At 39.3% G+C, this 19,246-nt stretch overlaps 1 protein-coding gene across 1 annotated transcript in view; it reads right to left on the bottom strand.

The window, feature by feature from the left end:
* The window catches only part of LOC127636722 (rho guanine nucleotide exchange factor TIAM1-like), a 71,615-nt gene that overhangs the window by 18,671 nt on the left and 33,698 nt on the right, over positions 1-19,246 (bottom strand). Inside the window, exons 7-15 of the mRNA XM_052117411.1 lie at positions 18,403-18,588; positions 15,013-15,159; positions 14,649-14,723; positions 10,738-10,908; positions 9,200-9,304; positions 8,403-8,484; positions 8,218-8,304; positions 2,837-3,049; positions 2,472-2,599 (exon numbers count right to left, since the gene is read on the bottom strand). Coding sequence (XP_051973371.1) covers positions 2,472-2,599; positions 2,837-3,049; positions 8,218-8,304; positions 8,403-8,484; positions 9,200-9,304; positions 10,738-10,908; positions 14,649-14,723; positions 15,013-15,159; positions 18,403-18,588 — 1,194 coding nt within the window. The remainder of the gene's footprint in view (positions 1-2,471; positions 2,600-2,836; positions 3,050-8,217; positions 8,305-8,402; positions 8,485-9,199; positions 9,305-10,737; positions 10,909-14,648; positions 14,724-15,012; positions 15,160-18,402; positions 18,589-19,246) is intronic.

Raw genomic sequence — 19,246 nt, 5'->3', positions numbered from 1 at the left:
TAGAATCCCTTGTCCCGAGTCAGCACATGCTGAATTCAGAAAGAGCAGTTATGATGTGGTCATGTGACTGTCTGTGTGTCATGATGCCAGTTACAACACAAAACATTTTACCAATACAATGAAAGGGGCAATACGACACTTGGGTGAGACAAAAGGGAGAAGAAAGAAACACACACACACACACACACACACACAGCATGACGGTGTTGTTGTGGGCGAATTATTAGGGCTAAATGTGTCCCTACAACAGATGGCGTGTTGGAGAACAGGGCAGAGACTGTGGCTGACTGGCAGCATCAGTGTGACAAACAAGGACACAGAGACCGGGAAGGAAGGAGAGACAGAACATTATACAAAGAGGCCAGGCATCGGGTCAATAACTAGAGAAAAACAAATAAGAGCTACAGAAAGGGGGAAAAGGGCTATAGAAAACAAAACAGAGAGAGAACAAAGCTTGAACCGTGTCAATGTGTCGGCTATCATGACGGACAAAAATATATTCTGCACTGCAAAAATCATTTGTCAGATTTTTGTTTTAAAATAAAAACCTAATTTAAACAAGAAACATTTAATGATAAAGTGAAAACAATGATAAGACTTGTTTTCAGAGAATGTATCTCAAAATCTTGGATATACAGTGGCAATAAAAACTATTAACTAATTGGTCATAAAATGTGATCTCACCTTCATCAAAGTCACAAGTATAGACAAACACAATGTGCTTAAGCTAACAACACACAAACTAATATTTATTGAACACATCCCATTAAACAAAAAGAGAACCTTTGGTTTTAATAACTGGTCAATCATCCTTGGCAGCAGTAACCTCAACCAAACATTTCGTAGTAGTTGTGGATTAGACCTGCGCAACATCAGAAGGAATTTTGGACCATTCTTCCTTACAGAACTGCTTCAGCTCTGCCATATGCTTAGGATGTCTGGTGTGAATGGCTCTCTTGAGGACATTCCACAGCTTCAATATTGGGTTAAGGTCTGGGCCACTCCAAATGTTTGATTTTCTTTTTTTTAAGCCATTGTTTAGGGTCATTGCCCTGCTGCATCACCATACTTCTGAGCTACAGCTGGCACACAGCCACCCTGATATTATCCTGTAGAATATCTTGATAAACTTGGGAATCATTTTTCCCCTCGATGATGGCAAGCGGTCCAGACACCGAAGCAGCCCCAAATCATGATGCTCCCTCCACTGTACTTCACCGTTGGGATGAAGTTTCAATGCGGTGCCTTTTTAACACCATACGTAGTGTTGCATGTTCTTCCCAAACAATTCAAACTTGGTTTGTCCACAAAACATTTTCCCAGAAGCATTGTGGAGTGTCAAGGTAATCTTTTGCAAACTTGGCATGCAGGAAGGTTTTTGTTGGATAGCAGTGGCTTCCTTTGTGGTGTCCTGCCATGGGCACTATGCCTGTTTAATGTTTTCTGTATAGTAGACTCATGAACATAGATATTAACAAGTTCCAATGATTGTCAGATATTCTATTACTTGTGTCAAGCATAAATCTAACAACATTTAGCTAGGTTTACGATTAAAGCAGATTACAAATCTATAAAATGTAAGTCTTAGCTCACACAGTAAGTGATTTTGTCTAGATTTAATGCTATTTAGATTTTTTTCACTAGAAAACAAGAGAAAACAAACTGTTAATTTGTTAATAAAGATATTCACTCTAGTAACAAATACATTGAGAAGGCCATTGCTGGAGAGATGATCGATTAGATAAAATCCTATCTGACTATATCATATGGGAGAATCTGGACTTGTGTTAAACAAGCATCATGAGTTGCACAGAGGTTCCTGAACATTTTACATTTTATTTTTAGACAGGATAGAAATGATCTGTGTTCCACTGATTAATATGGCTACTGGTAAACATTACATCAACATATCTGTTTTATAGAGCCATAGATGGAATATGTTGTAAAAACATGCGCGCGCAACATGAAAAAACATGCGAGTGAGTGAGAATGCGGTGTATATGGTATGGCAGGTTTTATGCAACCTTATGTAAGTGGATATATTGTCATCTCTGATCTTGACCTCCATCAAACAGACTAACGTCATCACAACTCAATGTGTGTGCAGATCCACAATGCAAGACAACCTGTCTGCCAATCTGCTGCGGTCTCTGATTTTAAGGCTACTTGATGACAGCATTCAAAGTTAACTTAGATCACATGACAAAAAGCTCTTAACCAGCCATCACATTCCTGTGGTATTTTGACCCCAGATAAGAAAATAAAGAGCCTATATTTACCCAACCAAAACAATACAAACAACAGCAGAAGGCAATGAAACGTAATGACCCGACCCAAAATGACACACTGACTCCCATTACAACAGAAACTGGGGTGACACACACGGTGCTTCAAAACACAGAAACATTGCTGACAGTTCAAGCTTTGTTGTTTGATGTTTTGATTCATCTTTGGGAGAGGTGGACTCTCACCTTGTGTCTCGCATCCATTTCATCCTCTAGGCTGTCAGCAGGGCTCTCGGCTGTTAGACCGGACTGGTCTAACATTGTGTCATCCGGGCTGTGCAGCACCAGGCCAACACCTTCATCCAGGATGTCCTCTAGAGGGAGCAATGGAGACAGAATGGGTAAGCAAAGGGGTAAACTTTACGAGAGACAATCTGTCTCAAAAGGAGGATAGGTTGAGTATATAAAAGATTTGGAAGAGGGTGCATGAATGACTGTTTCTTTGAGAAACAGGCTTGAAAATCAGTTGAGCTATGAATGTGTCAACTTCCTTTTCAGAGTGACAACAAAAATAATTGATGGAAATAAATGACAATTAAACAGAAGTTTACCCAGGCTCTGGGAGAAGATGTCAGTGCAGAGGTCCTGAGCCCCATCTGAACGGCGTGGGGGAAGCTGGCACAGCTGGTGCGGATCAGTCACAGGCAGCGTGCTGACAGTGAGGGTGAGAGAGGGCAGAGAGAATGCACCCTGCATGTCTGCCATTTCTAACAGACTCGCCTGCTTACTGTTCAACTTCAGAATCTCGTCACCTGCTCGCAGACCTGAACAAAGAAAACACACATACATTTTAAATAACGATGTATATCCATTTACATTTATGCATTTGGCAGACGCTTTTATCCAAAGTGACTTACAGTGCACTTATTACAGGGACAATCCCCCTGGAGCAACCTGGAGTTAAGTGCCTTGCTCAAGGACACAATGGTGGTGACTGTGGGGATTGAACCAGCAACCTTCTGATTAACAGTTATGTGCTTAAGCCCACTACAGCACCACCACATATCCACTTGAAGACACTTACAAAAAGGACATAAATAGCTCAAATCTAGATGCATATATTACAGAAAACTCTGTATTCTGTAAATCTCTGATTATTCTCAGGACATTCCACAAATCCAATCATTAAATGGAAATACCAATGCCCATTAACTGTGACCACCAATAATGGCTGATATAAAACAGCCTTTTGCTAGCCATTTGGCTTTTTCATAGTTTCCACAAGCCTGTGCACATGGTCTTGACTCTCAAAAATAAATACCAAGGATACGTCCACATTCATTTTCATTCAAATGCTCGTTTTTAATTTTCTAATGTCAAGTATGCCGTACTAGAGAACATTTGCTAACGTTTCAGCGAAAACAGTTTTTTTTGTTTCCTGTTGTCATCATTTTCACTACGCTACATTTTCGGTGGAGGAAAACACCGTTCCAGTGTGGACAAGAGGCATTAACATTTTCAAACATTAACCATCCACACTAATCAGTGTTCCTTAAAAAGTTTTAACATTTTTGAAAAGTATTTTTTCATTTCCTCACATTATCATTTTCCAAAATATGCATTAATGGATTGTTTTTGAAAGTATACATTTTCGTTGGAGGAAATCCTCCCCTTTTTCATTGTGAAATGTGCTGATATCAATGCATACTTACTGAAGTTGCTTATTTTGAAAAAGAACAGTGAGAAAAAAAAAAGGCAGAGGGAATCAATTATTATTTAAATCAAAATTATTATTTGGCATTTGAGATTTTTTTTCTTGTTAATGCTCAAACATTTTGAGTTTCTTAACATTATTACCCAAAGTACTGGTAATGCAGAGCGCTTTCTAAACGCTACGTTTTCGGTGGAAGAAAATGCGGTTTCAGCGTGGATGAGAGGCATAAACTTAGCGAAGTCGATGCATTTTCAAAAGGAATATAGCCACACTATTCCATTTTCAGTTACCTAATGTCATCATTTTCCAAAGTATGCAGTAATGGAAAGCGTTTTTGTAGGGTCTCTTTTTGGTAGAAGAAAACACCATTCCAGTGTGATTAAGATTTGTGAATATAACAAAATCAATGCATTTTCAAACGAAAATTAGTGTGGACATATCCAAACAGTTGACACTTGTAGCCTGTTAATTAGGTAAACAAGATGTTGGTCTTTCATTAGTTTGAAAGGCTTCCAACACACACACACACACACACACACACACACACACAAAACCATACAACAGCTCAAATCTAGTTCAAAATTACTCACTTGAACACAGTCAGTGGACATTCAGAGACAAATAGTTTTCATTGACCTCTCTTAAGACAATAAAGACCTGTTTTTTTTTGGAGGCTGACAAAATTTTAAGCTGTTAGAGAAGTTCATTATTAATCTTAAAGTTAATTATTTATAGAAGCATGTTGCTAAATGACATTAATACACTAACATTTTGGAGCCGGTTTGTTTTGTGTATACAGTGTGCATTACAGGATGAGAACAAAGAAAGCTTCTTGTTTGCCCCAGCCACCTGACTTCCATTCGCTTAATTATCAATAAACAACTTATCAGCTGTTCAATTAGGCTCCAATAGCTCAGTTCACGCTTGTTAGGCAGGACTGCCACTTTAATTGATTATTGATGCCCATGTCCATTCAACAAGCTCCTATAGGAAAACTGGATTTGTCATTCTCGCTAATGTTCCTCTGTCTTTATAAATGCTGCATGGTTGTGCACACATGAATGCATGCACACATTGCCTGAAGTGTGACCCAGTTTTACGTGGAGCAAAATGTCAGCTGTAATAAGGGTTTTTTTATTGGATGGCTCAGCTCTGCCTTTGGCAATAGTGCGATGATGAATGTTGGTATGATGTCATCAACATGCGCCCCCGGTGCTTTGTGTCCAAACTGTCCTGAATTTTTATATTCCCTCCAGCCAATGCACCACTGACTCTCTTTATCTTTTTTCTTTGTCTCTGTCTGTATCCGTTTCACACACTCTGTCTCCATTAATTTTGGACAGCACATGGTTTTAATGGGCCAATGTAATTTTAGACTAAATGCATTTAGGGTATATTAATTCATATTAACAGTATAAAGATAGAAATGCACTAAAATAGCCCCAATTTAATTAACATTAAACGTTTCCCAAAGTCTACGAGGGAGTTTGACTAATTTAAAAAAGAACTAGTCCCCACATTGGTTGAATATTCATTGCAATGGGCATTAAATCTTTTAAACTCTCATCCTCTACAATGTTAATCAGCCGGCACTGTGGCTATCTGCTTTGCTGAGCAATCGTGAGCTGTGTTCAAGGCGTCATCGTAAGTGTCGAGCACCGCTTTGAAGTCCACATGAAAAGCGTTTGCAAACTTCTTGTTCTGCATTTTCGTGGTTCACTTGACGTGCTTCTGTGGTAATTAAACTGTGTCTTACAGAGCCTGCAAAGTTCTTGATTTATCCAATCTGGCCTTGTTTTGTACAACAAATAGTGTTAAGAGGTAATTTCCCCCTCATTTTATTACTGACACAAGGACGGACACATATCAAAGGTTTCACCCTGCTTTGACCAGTGTTTATGCTGGTTTATGCTTTATTAACAGTAAATGCTTCAATTGTGATTAAGAAAAATGTAATGAATCGCTTGCATTAATGCGTTAAACTTTGACAGCTCTAAAATAAACATAACTACCAACCACAAAGCTAGGTTGTGATAAGTGGCTGCCAGGGTGATGCTATTCATTTGCTAAGGTGTTCTGAGAGGTGTTTAGCATGTTGCTATGTGGTTGCTAGGGCATTGTTTGGTGGTCGCTAGGTGGTTGTTTTCTGGCACAATGCTGCATTTACCTCGTGTCGGAATTATTGATGATTCTGAGATTGTCTTTGGCAACACAGCAACATATATAATCACTGCATTAATCTATGTGTTCTTGAAGAATGTTTTAGAACAACAACAAAAAAAGCACTATAATTAAATAGCATATCAAACTGAAATTTGTGTTAACTACCTTTAACTGTTGAGGTTGCTGAAATTTAGCTTTTTTTACATGACATCATGATGGTCAAGTTGGAGCTTTCATGGAATTTTGAGTTTACAACTTGTAATTATTAGCTCCACCAGAGACTATTTAGCTCAAGATGGAGCACTTGTATTAAATTGAATGGGAGATATTGGAATAGCCAATATGGTGGACAAGTCCTGCTTTACAGGTAAAACAGCCAATCACCTTTTAGATACAGATATCAGTCAACTCGAGAACGTGCATGCAAATTTTCTAGATCAGTTTGGAAAATAGCACTTGTAGAAAATAGCTGCCGGGAGCATTTCAAAAATTGCAGCCGAGTGGATGGACTAGCCTTAAAAGGGACTTTGGTTCTTCAAAAACGTGAACAGTTTTTACAAGTCAGAATCTCATAATTATGGTAATTCCAACATGAACGGAATTTGTCCATTAGTCAAAAGAGCCCATCCCCAATTTTATTTGATATTCTCGTCCCTTATCTGACTGTTCCTCCTTCATTGTAAGTCTATGGGATGTTCTGTTTTTTTGTCCACCAGGTAAAAATCGTACGTGATTGAAAGTCAAATCACATAACTCTCTTCAACGAGCCATATGATTTGAGGTATTATTCATATCTGTAGCACAAGCAGTTCAACACTTATGGGTTTAGAACAAATCCCTAACCCTTAGTATGAGCAATAGTAATGGTTACGCTTGAATTAGCAAGCACCATTAATTAAAATAGTCTGATACTCAATAACTGGACTCTACACTGGAAAACAGAATGTCAGAATTTTGAACCTGTTCTGAAAGCTGCCCTTAATCAACACACTTGGCACAGATATCACTGGCTGTACGTAATGGTTTTAATTTGCTCTTCTTGGTAATCCTGTGCTCATGTGAAAGCTTTTTAAATGCTTTTCCTCCAGCCGAGTGGAGATTTGTATCAGTCCTCTCAGTTCAGACTGCTCCGTATTTCCTTGCTAATTTCTCAGCAGTTTTATACACAACTGCAGGTAAGACATTTACAGTGGGAAAATCTGCGTAAGGTTTGGATTTGCATTTGGATTTGCACTTGGAATATCGGCACTAGGTTAGTCCAGGAACTGTTTTTGTGATTTAAAATACCATAAACAAAAGAAGAATCCATTCTTAGATCAGATTCTAGTCTCCTGGAGGTCAAATCTATATTTATCAACTACACAATGGCTTTAAAATAGGGGTGTTAAAAAATATGGTATCGTATGATACAATGCTCTTGATTCAATGTCATATGTATTTTATGATAGATAAATAAATACATAAGTGTGATTAAAACCAAGCAACGCAACTTTGAGAGCTGCGAAACAGTCTCCTCCCAGGAGAGGTGGCCAGCTTACTAAAAAAAAAAACAACAACGTAAGAAACCAGCGATAACATGAGACTTATTATTCTCTGCTTTTGACGTCAAAATATAAACAGCTATGAACACACGTGCATTGGACAAGCCGGTAAGACTGTTAAAGTTTACATGCAAACCTTTACAAAAATCAAGATTTTTGGTTGTCGGGGCATTGCTATATGGCTGGTATATGCTTCTGGGTAGTTTCTAGGCCATTGCTAAGTTGTTGCTTTGTCGTTCTGGGTGGTCAATAGGTGGTTGCTTACTGGCCCAGGTCAAAAGAGCTCAACCACAAGTCTTTATGATATTTTGGTCCCTAGATATGGCTTGGGTGCCTCCTTCAATTTTTGTGAAATAAATAAATAAAATAAAATGGGAAAAACCATAAATCTGATCACTTACAAAAGTAATGGCACACCTCTCCTGAACAAGCCACACAATTTAACATAATATTCATGTCCATTACCCAAACCCTAAGTGTGAGCAATAGTAGTGTTTGATTTACTAAAGGGGATTAACTGTGTCAGATATGATGAAGATAGTGGTGTAGTCCCATTATGAGTTCGATCACACACCTTTGGCGAATGCCAGACCTCCAGCTTTCACATCAGTGATATGAAGCTGCTGCGCTCCGTCCTCCTCCACCACAGCAACAGAAAAACCTAAAGAACAGAGAAATAAATTGAAATAAACTGAATATAAACATAAACTGAAAAAAGTAACAAAGAATAAGTTTAAACAAACTAAACAGAATTGTTACCGTAGCCGATAGCACAGGACTCATCTCTATCAAACTGGATGACTTTGGTTGTTTTGTCACAAATTTCGATCTCTTTGTAGAGCTAAACAAAGGGAGGCAGTGAGAAAGAGAGCGAGATAACTTAATATTGATTGCACTCTTAGGATGCACAGAATGTATGACTTCAGAAAGTGCTCACATACATCATGGGGGGGGGGCTTAGTCTGCTGAAATTCAAGGCATAAATATATATGCTAAAGAAAAATCAGCGTGTTCTCAAGGGAGCCTGAAACAAAACTAGGGCTTTGATCATTTCAGGGAGAGACTTGAGTCTCCTCAGAAAGAAAAAGAAAAGATGAGAGCAGACAAGGAGAGCACAAAGACTCTCTGTGCAAATGAGTATAGTGTGCTGACTTTAAAGAACAATCGTGAAGAAAAAACTAGCAAAGTCAATTAAGTTTTGAGGTTGCCTAGTCATTGTTGATGTGGTTTTCCCTAGGCTCCCTAAACACTAAGACACACACACAAACAGAAAAAGCAACAGACACAGCTATGGGGATAGAAGAACTATTCCAAGTACATTATGCAGCACATACATCTTCTACATAATTCATAACATATGTATCAGTGCCTCCCAACACAGGTTAGAGAGTTTAGACTCACTTTAACCTACATTGCAGTGAAAACTTTTACACAAAGTTCAGGCAAAACCGCCCCTGTCTAATGAATTCACCCCATGCTGTGTCTCTGACCGCCAAGTGTTCTTAGCTGTCCAGGACACAGTGTGGTCGCTGACAGGCTCTTTTCCTTGGACTCACCAGGTCACACAGGTCCTCCTCGGGTTTGGGGATGTACAATTGCACTTGATTGTGAACGAGGAACTTCAACCGTATATAGTGTTTGGAAAGTTCCAGTTTGTAAACCTGTGAGGTCAAAAAAAAATGTAATTAAAATTACTCACTCAGATGATGGGAATATGCCACTTTCGTTGACCGTGGGATAATTTATTTATAAATCTTCAAGTGTGTTTCATGCCACACTGTTACCGACTACCTAAAGAATGCATTTAGAGTACTCATAAATTTGTAGTGGATAGAGCAGTTAGTACAGTGCCATTTAAGTTTATAAGTACGACTTTGCATGTGCTGTGTTTCCTTCACAAATGCTTGAAGGTATATATACTGGAATTGCTGGAACAAACAATTGGATTACAACATTCCACAACACTCTGGGGTGACACCTGCTAAGAGCGAACATGGAAAAAGGCCAAGAGCTACTACAGATAAAACTGCATGGTTCCTCAAGTAGAAATGATCCACTGACACTTTAGAAGTTTGCCATGGAAGGTTCCATGAAAATGGGAAGTTCTAGTGCTTTCTCAAGAACTCCCTCAAAACACAGGGGTTGGAGAGCTTCGTGTTTTGGCGAAATGAACTACATGAGATGTTAGTCATCATGGATTACACAAGAATTAGAAGATTACTCTGCTTTCATGATATTGGAGTTTGCTTGGAAGTGTTGGATTTCCTATTTTTATTGTTGCAGGTTGGCTGCAAGATGACGGCATAGTGAAACTGAGATCTTATTTGTGTAAGAACACAAGGTACTGCTGACATATCTGTAGCCTACATGTGAACCAACACCTCAGGACAAATGGCAGCACGTAAGAAGATATATTGAGAAGCAACAGTCAGTAGATTTTAAGTTCTTCTTATGTCAGAACATACAATTTTATTTTAAATTGGGAGTGAGATGCTAAAAGCTTATTTTCCAATAACCATGTAATATTTCTGTGCGGAAACCTCATGTCCCTAAATAAGGCTCTGGTCCCTCCATTATCTGTATTGTCTGTCAAAAGTCTATACAATTTTTTTCAATATTTTAATGTCCACAAGGTGGATAACATTTGTAACAGACAACAAAAATATCAGTCTGACTGCTTAGAGTGCTTAGAACTCTCCAGAAAAAAGCCACACGATTTGAGATATTCAGGTTCGTCTGACAAAAGCTGTCAATTACAAGACAAAGTTTAATAATTATGCTTAGGGGTTTGCTCAAATACCTAACCAAATATGACCAACAGTAATAGTGATGCTTACCTTAATATTTGAGGTAAGTTATAATGAATGTGGGATGCTGAAACTTCCTTATCAACAAGAGACTTTGAGAGGAATTATGTGTTAAGAGAATCCAGAGACGAAAGTATGGTTAAAATGCACTATGTGGAATGAACAGGACAGTGTGCTTCATTGTCTTTTCTGAGAACATGAGTTTGTCAGGGTTCAGGTCATCACATAATTATCTACTTGACCGATTTATATGTTTCTTTTAGTTTCTAAGTACAAATTATATTTACCCTGCAGAGGGCTTCCAGGGCCTCCATAGCCGTCTTGCCTGGTTGTATGATTGCCAACACGGGCCGATCGTCAGGTAAAGAGACCCAGGAAGGTGTGAGGTAGTCCGGAACCCAAACTTCATTGTCCGTCTTGTGTTGGGGGAGGCTTTTAACTGAAACCTCTGGCTCCTTCTGCCAAAACAAATAATGAAAGAAATAAAACTGTTAAGGAATTTGCTTAAAGGCACCCTGAAACAGAGTTCCATTTACACATTACATTTACATTTAGTCATTGTGACGAGGAAAAGGCAGGACTGGGCTGTGAGGACACACGCCCGGCTTTGAATCGGGCTAATCAGCCGGGAGGGGAATAAAGACGAGCCGGAGTCACCAGTTTGATAGAGAGACACACACGGCTGCTGTATGTGTGTGCGTCTTTGTATTATGTTGTATTGAGTTGAATTTCTGTTATTAAAGTTACGTTGCCTGTTCCCACCTCCTCCTTGCCCATCCCTTACCCGTTACACTGGTGCCGAAACCCGGGAAGGAGGAGGGATGCGCTGTCGCAGGGTCCTCACCGCTGCTATCCACCTGGGGAGCAGCTGTGGCCGTCAGCCTGGGGACGGAGGGGTTGCTGTCAGTGGAGGAACCGCCGTCGTCCGCTGAGAAAGGGGAGGAGCCATTCCGTCCACCAAGGGTTGAAGGACTCGCTGCCGTTTGCAAGGGGAGGAGCAAGCTGTCATCTGCCAGAGTTCGGAGGAGTGGCTGAGGACCAGGTGATGGCATGTCCGGGGAGCGGCGAGCTAATTTTCTCTCTTCCTCCTCTCTCTGTCGCTCAGCCTCGCTCTTTCCCTCCCCTCGTCTCTCCCAGGGCTCCAGAATGTCGTAGAAGACCTGCCGGCAGGCACGGCCGGAAGAGCAACACCCCCCCTCCAGAAAGGGAAGGGAGGTGAGGTACATCATGCCGGGGGTTTCTCCGGCCTGAATTGGCGATGGAGGAGTGTGACGAGAAGGAGGGTGGGGCCGGGCAGTAAGGAAACCCGCCTGGCCCTGAATCAGGCTAATCAGCCGGGAGGAGGATAAAGACGAGTCGCAGGCACCAGTTCAAGAGAGAGACACACGCGGCCGCTGTGTACGTGTGCATCTATGTGTTTTATGTCATTAAAGTTTACATTAACTGTTCTGGCGGTTCCCGCCTCCTCCTCCTTGCCCATCCTTTAACTGTAACAGTCATTTAGCAGATGCTTTTATCCAAAGCGACTTACAAATGAGGAACATAGCAAGCAATTTGTCATACAAAGTTCAACAACATCTGCAGTGTTTAATGCCAAGCTCTCAAGGTGGCTGTAGTAGAAGAAAGAGACTATTTAAGTGCAAGTTCAATGGTAAGTGCAATTAGTGTGGACTGGTTAAGTGTTCGCGGAACAGATGTGTTATTAGCTGGTTCTTGAATGCTGAGATGGTATCAGCAGGGTGTGTGAAGGTTGGAAGCTCATTTGACCACAGTGAAATAGAGAAAGTGAACGACCAGAAAAATACATTGAGCCTCATTCATAGACCTCAGTGAGTTAGTTGGAGCATAGCCTTGTAGAAGTTTACTGAAGTAAGTGGGTGAGGTTCTATTGGCTCTCCTGAATGCCAGTCAAAGCCTTGAATTTGATGTTATACCAGGCAGTAGATGAGATGTGGGCAGTAAAATGAAGCTGGTCATCTACCACCACTCCAAGGTTCCGAGCTGTTCTGGTGGTGTTAGTGTAGTTGAACCAAGATGAATAGTGAGGTTGTGGTCAACAGATGGGTTGGCATTCCAAACCAATTATACTTCCATGATGTTGTGCAATTTCAAGTTTTAAAGACATACAACAAAGAAATATAGTATAGGGGACACTTGATTTCATCCGTCATGAAATGATTGAATTACTAAAATGTGGCCATCAATTCAAATCCCAGAACAAATCCAGACCTGAACGTGAGCTTGCAGATGACAGCTGGCACCTTCTTTTGAAGGCTTTTTGAATAGTGTGTTGAGGCCAAGGGTCAAGTTTACACTTTAGTGTGATAAAATAGCTTAAAGGAATTGTTCAGGTTCAGTACAGGTTAGCTCAATTGACAGCATTTGTGGCATAATATTGATTACCACAAAAATGTATTTTGACTTGCCCCTCCTTTTCAAAAGTGAGGCACTTTGAATGGGGGGCCAATTCGTAAACATTAAAATAAAAGCATCATAAGTTTCTAAAGTATAGCCACAAGATTTTAGTGTGATTAAATCGCTTCATAACTTCCAATTCCAATTTTACAACTTTGTTTCCATGATGATGTAATGTCAACAAACCCTACAATGACTGTAAAAATTATGATATAAACTAATTTACAGCTCAAACAATACATGAGTTTTATCAGAAGAATTAATTATAAGCTTCATATTTCTGCCTTTAAACTCTCTAAAAATTGCCCCATTCACATCCATTGTAAGTGCCTCACTGTAACTTTGATTGTTTTATTTTTTGTTTTTTAAAGAAAAGAAGGAATGATTTGAAATGACTTTTAGTGGTAATCAACATAATGCTATAAATGCTGTCGATTGAGCTTAACTTGAATTGAACCTGGAACATTCCTTTAAGGAAATAATTAAGCTCAATGTTGATGTCAAATTGACTTTAAAGTACTATGCGTGGATTCGTGGAACTGTGATTATTACAAGTGGATATCACAAAAGCTTCTTATTTATCTGTTAAACACTGTATGCAAACTAACAGAGGTGTCACATTTGTGGTGATATGTGCTTAATTCAGCCTTATCACGCTTAAGCAGAGCTGTCTGAATCAATACAGCAGACAAGCATCGAGCCACCGTTGAATGTAATGACTTCTAATCTAAGACAACTAATTAACTTGCCATCCAACCACAGCAATATGCAAGCTCAGCACAATACACAAAGTCTCCGTCTGATGTCTGGCAGATGATCGATGAGCTGATGTACACCAGCTGGAATTTGAATGACAGGGTATATTGTGGGGCTCTCGGGGGCCCTTGGCCCCAGTGCTCTTTGGTCTGTCAGTAGGTCTGGCCTGCTGTCAGCGACGGCATGCTGCCTGGCTCAGATAGCTTATCCCCACTATCGGGTGACAGCCTAACACCCTCCCCTTCCGTTTGACAATCTGACCGCAGTGTAGCTGTGATGATGGTCCCCCATCATGGAGAGACAGCAAGCCCACACATGGTGAAGGAGAGTGGGTGAGTGGGAAAATGGGTCAGACTTGAACACACCCCACACACTCACATACTGGAAAACACATGCAGACAATACGTTAAACACTCCAACATTCTGTCACTCAGTCTCTCAACACAAATGCACTAACTCAGACACACACACATGCACGCTCCCCACCCATAATGGATGTGGAGGTTGGGAGAGGAGCACGACCGCACCATCGCTTTACCCCAAAGGAGCAGTGTTGAGGAGTAACTGACTAAAAGTGGCTTAAAGTTTACTAATTTATTTAGCAGTGTGACAGTTTAGCTGATTTAAAAATAGTGTAGCTTTCACAGTAGCAAGCTACTTTAGCTAACAAGTAGCAATGAAGTGCATAAAACAAAGCACACAAGATGTGGAAAAAATATTACACAAACATTTTTTTGTAGTTAATTCTTTTTGTAGTTAAATGCTGCTGTTCACCACCTTTAACTCTGATCCAGCTGCTAACAAGTGAAGCGACAAGTTTAAAAGGAACTTCCCCTGCACTGGCAAGAAGAGCCTGAGCCCTTTAGACCAGCTTGGGTGTCTTAGCTCTCTCTACCTCTCTCCAGCTCCCACTGGGGGTTTCACATGGCCCTAACATCTTATTTCTTACGTATTCTGCCTTTGAGGGCATTCTCTTTGACAGTTTTAATTATGCAAAACTTGCTGGGAAGATTAGTGTCTCCCTTACCAGAGTCTCCTTTCCAGGGTCATCAAACATGTGCTCAAGACTCCTCTTAACTGGTTCATCACCATCTACAAACACCTGCAGTTGAGACAAAGCCACTGATTAAAGAGGAATTTGGTGGTTTAATTCGAATAAACTGATGCATTTGTTGCATTGGCTGTGACAATTGCCTCAGTCACACTTTGAGAACACCACAAGAGTGTGAGATCATTGGGAACATTCTTATAAACCATTAATGTACTTATAACATAAAAAATAACTATTGCAAATGTATAATGAGTCAATAGTGATACGTTCTATTAAGCAATGTAAAATTGTGTCATAAAGAGACTGTAAGGGTTTTGCATAGAATCATATGTATGCAGACCTGGTTGATGCTGGGTCTGCCTTTGGTTTTCTTTTTTGAGGTAGTGTCTAGACCCCACAGGGAAGAGAAGCGACTCTTCCGTTTACTGGAGGAACGTGACAGGGCCTGAGTATGTCTCCGAATTCCACCATCCATCCTCGCTGCCACCTGTGCAACAAACACAATTGAAAATTCTCTCATCATTTACTCACCCTCATGCCATCTTAGATGTGTATGACTTTCTTTCTTCTGCTGAACACAAACAAAGACTTTTAGAATAATATCTCAGCTCTGTAGGTCCATACAATGCAAGTGAATGGGTGCCAAAAATGTTAAGCTCAAAAAGCACAAAGGCAGCATAAAATTAATCCATAAGTCTCCAGTGGTTAAATCCATATCTTCAGAAGCGATATGATAGGTGTGATGAGAAACAGATCAATATTTAAGTCCTTTTATTACTATAAATCTCCACTTTCACTTTCTTCTTGTGTTTTTGGCGATTCAGATTCGTCATGCATATTGTCACCTACTGGGCAGGGAGGACAATATATAGTAAAAAATTACTTAAATATTGATCTGTTTCATCATATCACTTCTGAAGATATATATTTAACCACTGGAGTCTTATGGCTTACTTTTATGCTCTCTTTATGTGCTTTTTGGAGCTTCAAATCTTTGGTACCCGTTAACTTGCATTGTATGTACCTACAAAACTGAAAAATTATTAAAAAAAATATTTGCTTGTGTTCTGAAGAAGAAAGAAAGTCATACACATCTAGGATGGCATGAAGATGAGTAAATGATGAGAGAATTTTCATTTTTTTGGGTGAACTATCCCTTTAAATATGAACCGAATGTAATGAAACAAACATTTATTTAAAGTGAGCAACTATTATTCTGCCTAGAGGTTACGGCCTTCAATGATTACACATTGCCTCAGTAACACTGTGAAAAGATCCGTGGAAAAAATATCCCTGTGCCTTTAAGATCAAGACCAGTGATGGGAAAAAATCTGACAGTATGACTCACATCAGAGGCAGTAGACACATAAACTGCCATGGTGTGATAATGTCCCTAAGCCGTTCACACACCCAGACACAAAGCCACAATGACATTTCTGGGATAATAAACATCAGTGCATTGTGACAGAAGTAATCTGAATGTATAGTTTCTATAAACCAAAAGTAAGGGTTAATGAACATGTACTGAAACCTTGGTAGTTTAAGGCAGTAGATTATCTGAGGGCTTAAAACAGTGTGGTTTGGTCTTTATTTTTAGGAGTAAGTCAGAAAAGGAGAAAGAAAAATGTATAAAGAGAGAAAAGAGAACATGCAACGTTGAAGATTGGTTGCAGAAAGATTTCTGTATTTGAACTATCATTTACAACCTAAAACAAATGTTCAAGTTCCATAAAAACTTTCCTGATTAATCAAAGAAGAACCTTAATGCTTTGTTCTGTGAACCAAAAAAAAATTATGGAGTGACTATTTGCACTTGTTGTAAATAGCACCTGCCACACAGCATGGCTATTTGCACAGAAATAGTCTGATGGAAACACAAAAATGTAAGTGTCGCCCCGTAGTGTCACTGCAGTGGCGTGGGGTGTAATGACGTGCCTTTTGACCCACTTTTTCACATCCTGTCTCCAATCTCAATATTTCCTTTAATACTACTTGTAATAATAAATAAACATTTATATAAAGACTGCCTTGCAGTGATTTGGTCATGGTTACTGTCGGGTGGTTGAGAGAAAGGTTTGATCCTGGTAAAAATTGACCATGGTTTACTATACTATAGTAATATGGTGTCAATATAGTAACCAAGTTTGATTTTGTGGTTACTATGATTTTGCTACAAAATATCTTGGTGATTCTATGGTTTCATTAGTAAAACCATAGATAATTTTTGTAAGGGAAGGTTAGGGTTATGGTAAGGGGTTGATGTACTTTGGGACTCTAAATTAACACAATAAACTTGATGCAGTTATACTACATGTTAGTATTTAATTAGGAAAGCCACTATTCTGTCAGTATTTTCACCGGGGTGCAAATAGCATCTAAAACCGTTTGCAAAAAATATGCTTTTTGTTGCTATTTACACTTAGTGTAAAATAAAGTTCCCAGAATGTTCTAGGAGTCCATTTTTTTTGTAGGGGATTGCGTTCTGTTTAAGCTATTATAAGTTTGTCACACAAAAACCTCCCTGCGATATTCTGGTAGGTAAGTTTAAGATTATAAAAACAAAATGAAACCTAAAAATAATCATTAGCTAACACTCTTTATGAGTTTGTATTAGTTTGTTAGACAAAAACCTCCAAGCAACCTGTGAGTTTATTCAAAATAAACCTAAAAAGAATGTTAGGAATTTGTTCTAAAAAAATAACCATATGGAAATAACACACTAACTTCAGGGAAACGTTTTGTTTGCTAGGTAACTGAATTTAATGAAAAGTCGTTCTGATTGACAATGTTTGTTTTTTAAACACGTTTAAAAGGCAAAAACACAAATTAAGTGGGAAATTAGCTAAAAGGTATGCCAGCAAATGCAGCTATTGATCTAGCGCTTTAGTGCCATTGACGAAAAACGCTCCCTTTTACATCATTTAAAATGTCAATGATTTCCTGTCAAACATGATTCAATTTTCAAGAATCATGACGTGTTATGCAATTTGAGGGGAGTTGCTGTTCCACGCCTCATTGTGACTTGAGGTGACAGTTGCGGTTTGAGGCATTTATCTCTGTCACCGTATTACGCCATTCTGTACATTCTATGTTGGACCACAGGAATGACAAAAAAAAAACAAAAAAAAAACACTGACGACAGTACATTTTGTTTGGCAGTTTCTGTTAGGAGGTGAGCCAAGAACAGGCTGGCAGTCAGCTCTGTGTGCTAACAAGCCTCTCTTGGTGTGGAATAATAGGAAGTGTATGCTAACTAAATGTACTTGAATGTGTAAGTGAGAAGAACATGTGTATGAAAGAGACAGAGAGAGAGAGAGGGGGGAAAATGTACAAATATGGAGTGTTAGAATAGGTGTAAAGGTGTGTAAGAAAAAAATGAGTACAGAGTGTGAAAAAGTGTTTCTGTGAGTATATGTGTACTTAGATATAATTTGGGGACAAATGTATGTCAAAAAGTGAGCTAAATCTGACAAAACCTCCCTTTGAGGATGTCCTCATTTGGAAAAACAATTAATAAATAAAGTATATTAATGTTTATTTGTGTATCTGTCTGTCTGTCTGTCTCTCTGACTGACTGTCTGTCTGTCTATCTATCTATAATTTATTTAAAAAGAAAGAAAGAAAGAAAGAAGTGCCTATGGTCAGCATTGATGTCCGAGATTGATTAATACGTGTGTGTGTGTGTGTGTGTGTGTGTGTGTGTGTGTGTGTTTGTTTGTATATTCCATACCAGGGCATGAAAGGATGATACGGAAAAAATGCCTAGACGACCCATGGACAGTTTAGTGGGGCGGGAAGCAACAGCCAGTAAGCGTTTTGGATTTGGAAGCTCGCCACCCTGCAGGCTGGACAGGTAACAACGGTACCGGAACAAGTCCATATGAAACTGCTCTAAATTCTGCTCCCAGAGGAATATCTGAAAAAATAAAGAAAGGAAGAGGTCAAATCTTTGACAAAAAAGGTCAAATTTAAGTAAAACGGATCTCAGTTCTATTGTGTCAACAGTTTAATATGCTTTAATATGCACAATGATGAAAGCCCTTATACTGCTGACTAGTAGAGTGTGGGCAGTGTTTTTAATTCAGTTTTGTTTACTGGAGGAGGACACTGGGATATATCATTAGTCAGCGGCCCTCCTCCATGCCAGCATGACCCGAGTCTATTCAGAGACCATGGAGGAGTTTGCTCACCTCCACTTAAATAGAGAGCCACACCACACACACAAGCACATGAATAGACATGCATTTATAAACTCAGATTTTATGTAAGAACAATGAAATCACACAAGTCAAAGATAAAAAATACACAAAATCCTACTCACACAAATATAAGCATTGGACCCACAAAAACCTCAACAATTATTAAATAAAAGACACATTTTGTGAGTAATTAAAATGTAGTTAAATTACAAAGTTATCAAATCAAACTAATGGATGATTTTAACAGGGAGTATCACTTATATTGGCATGCAAAGGCAAACTTCAGTAACTACACATTTTGTCAAAATTCCATGACGCACTGTGAATAACGTAATCGAGTCGGTCTCCCTTCACCCTTAAACTACTTGTATATTG

Source organism: Xyrauchen texanus, chromosome 44 (assembly GCF_025860055.1).
Source record: "Xyrauchen texanus isolate HMW12.3.18 chromosome 44, RBS_HiC_50CHRs, whole genome shotgun sequence".
Lineage (NCBI taxonomy): Eukaryota > Metazoa > Chordata > Actinopteri > Cypriniformes > Catostomidae > Xyrauchen > Xyrauchen texanus.
The sequence above is the reverse complement of the archived record's forward strand: the minus strand, read 5'-3'. Positions and strand labels throughout refer to the sequence as shown.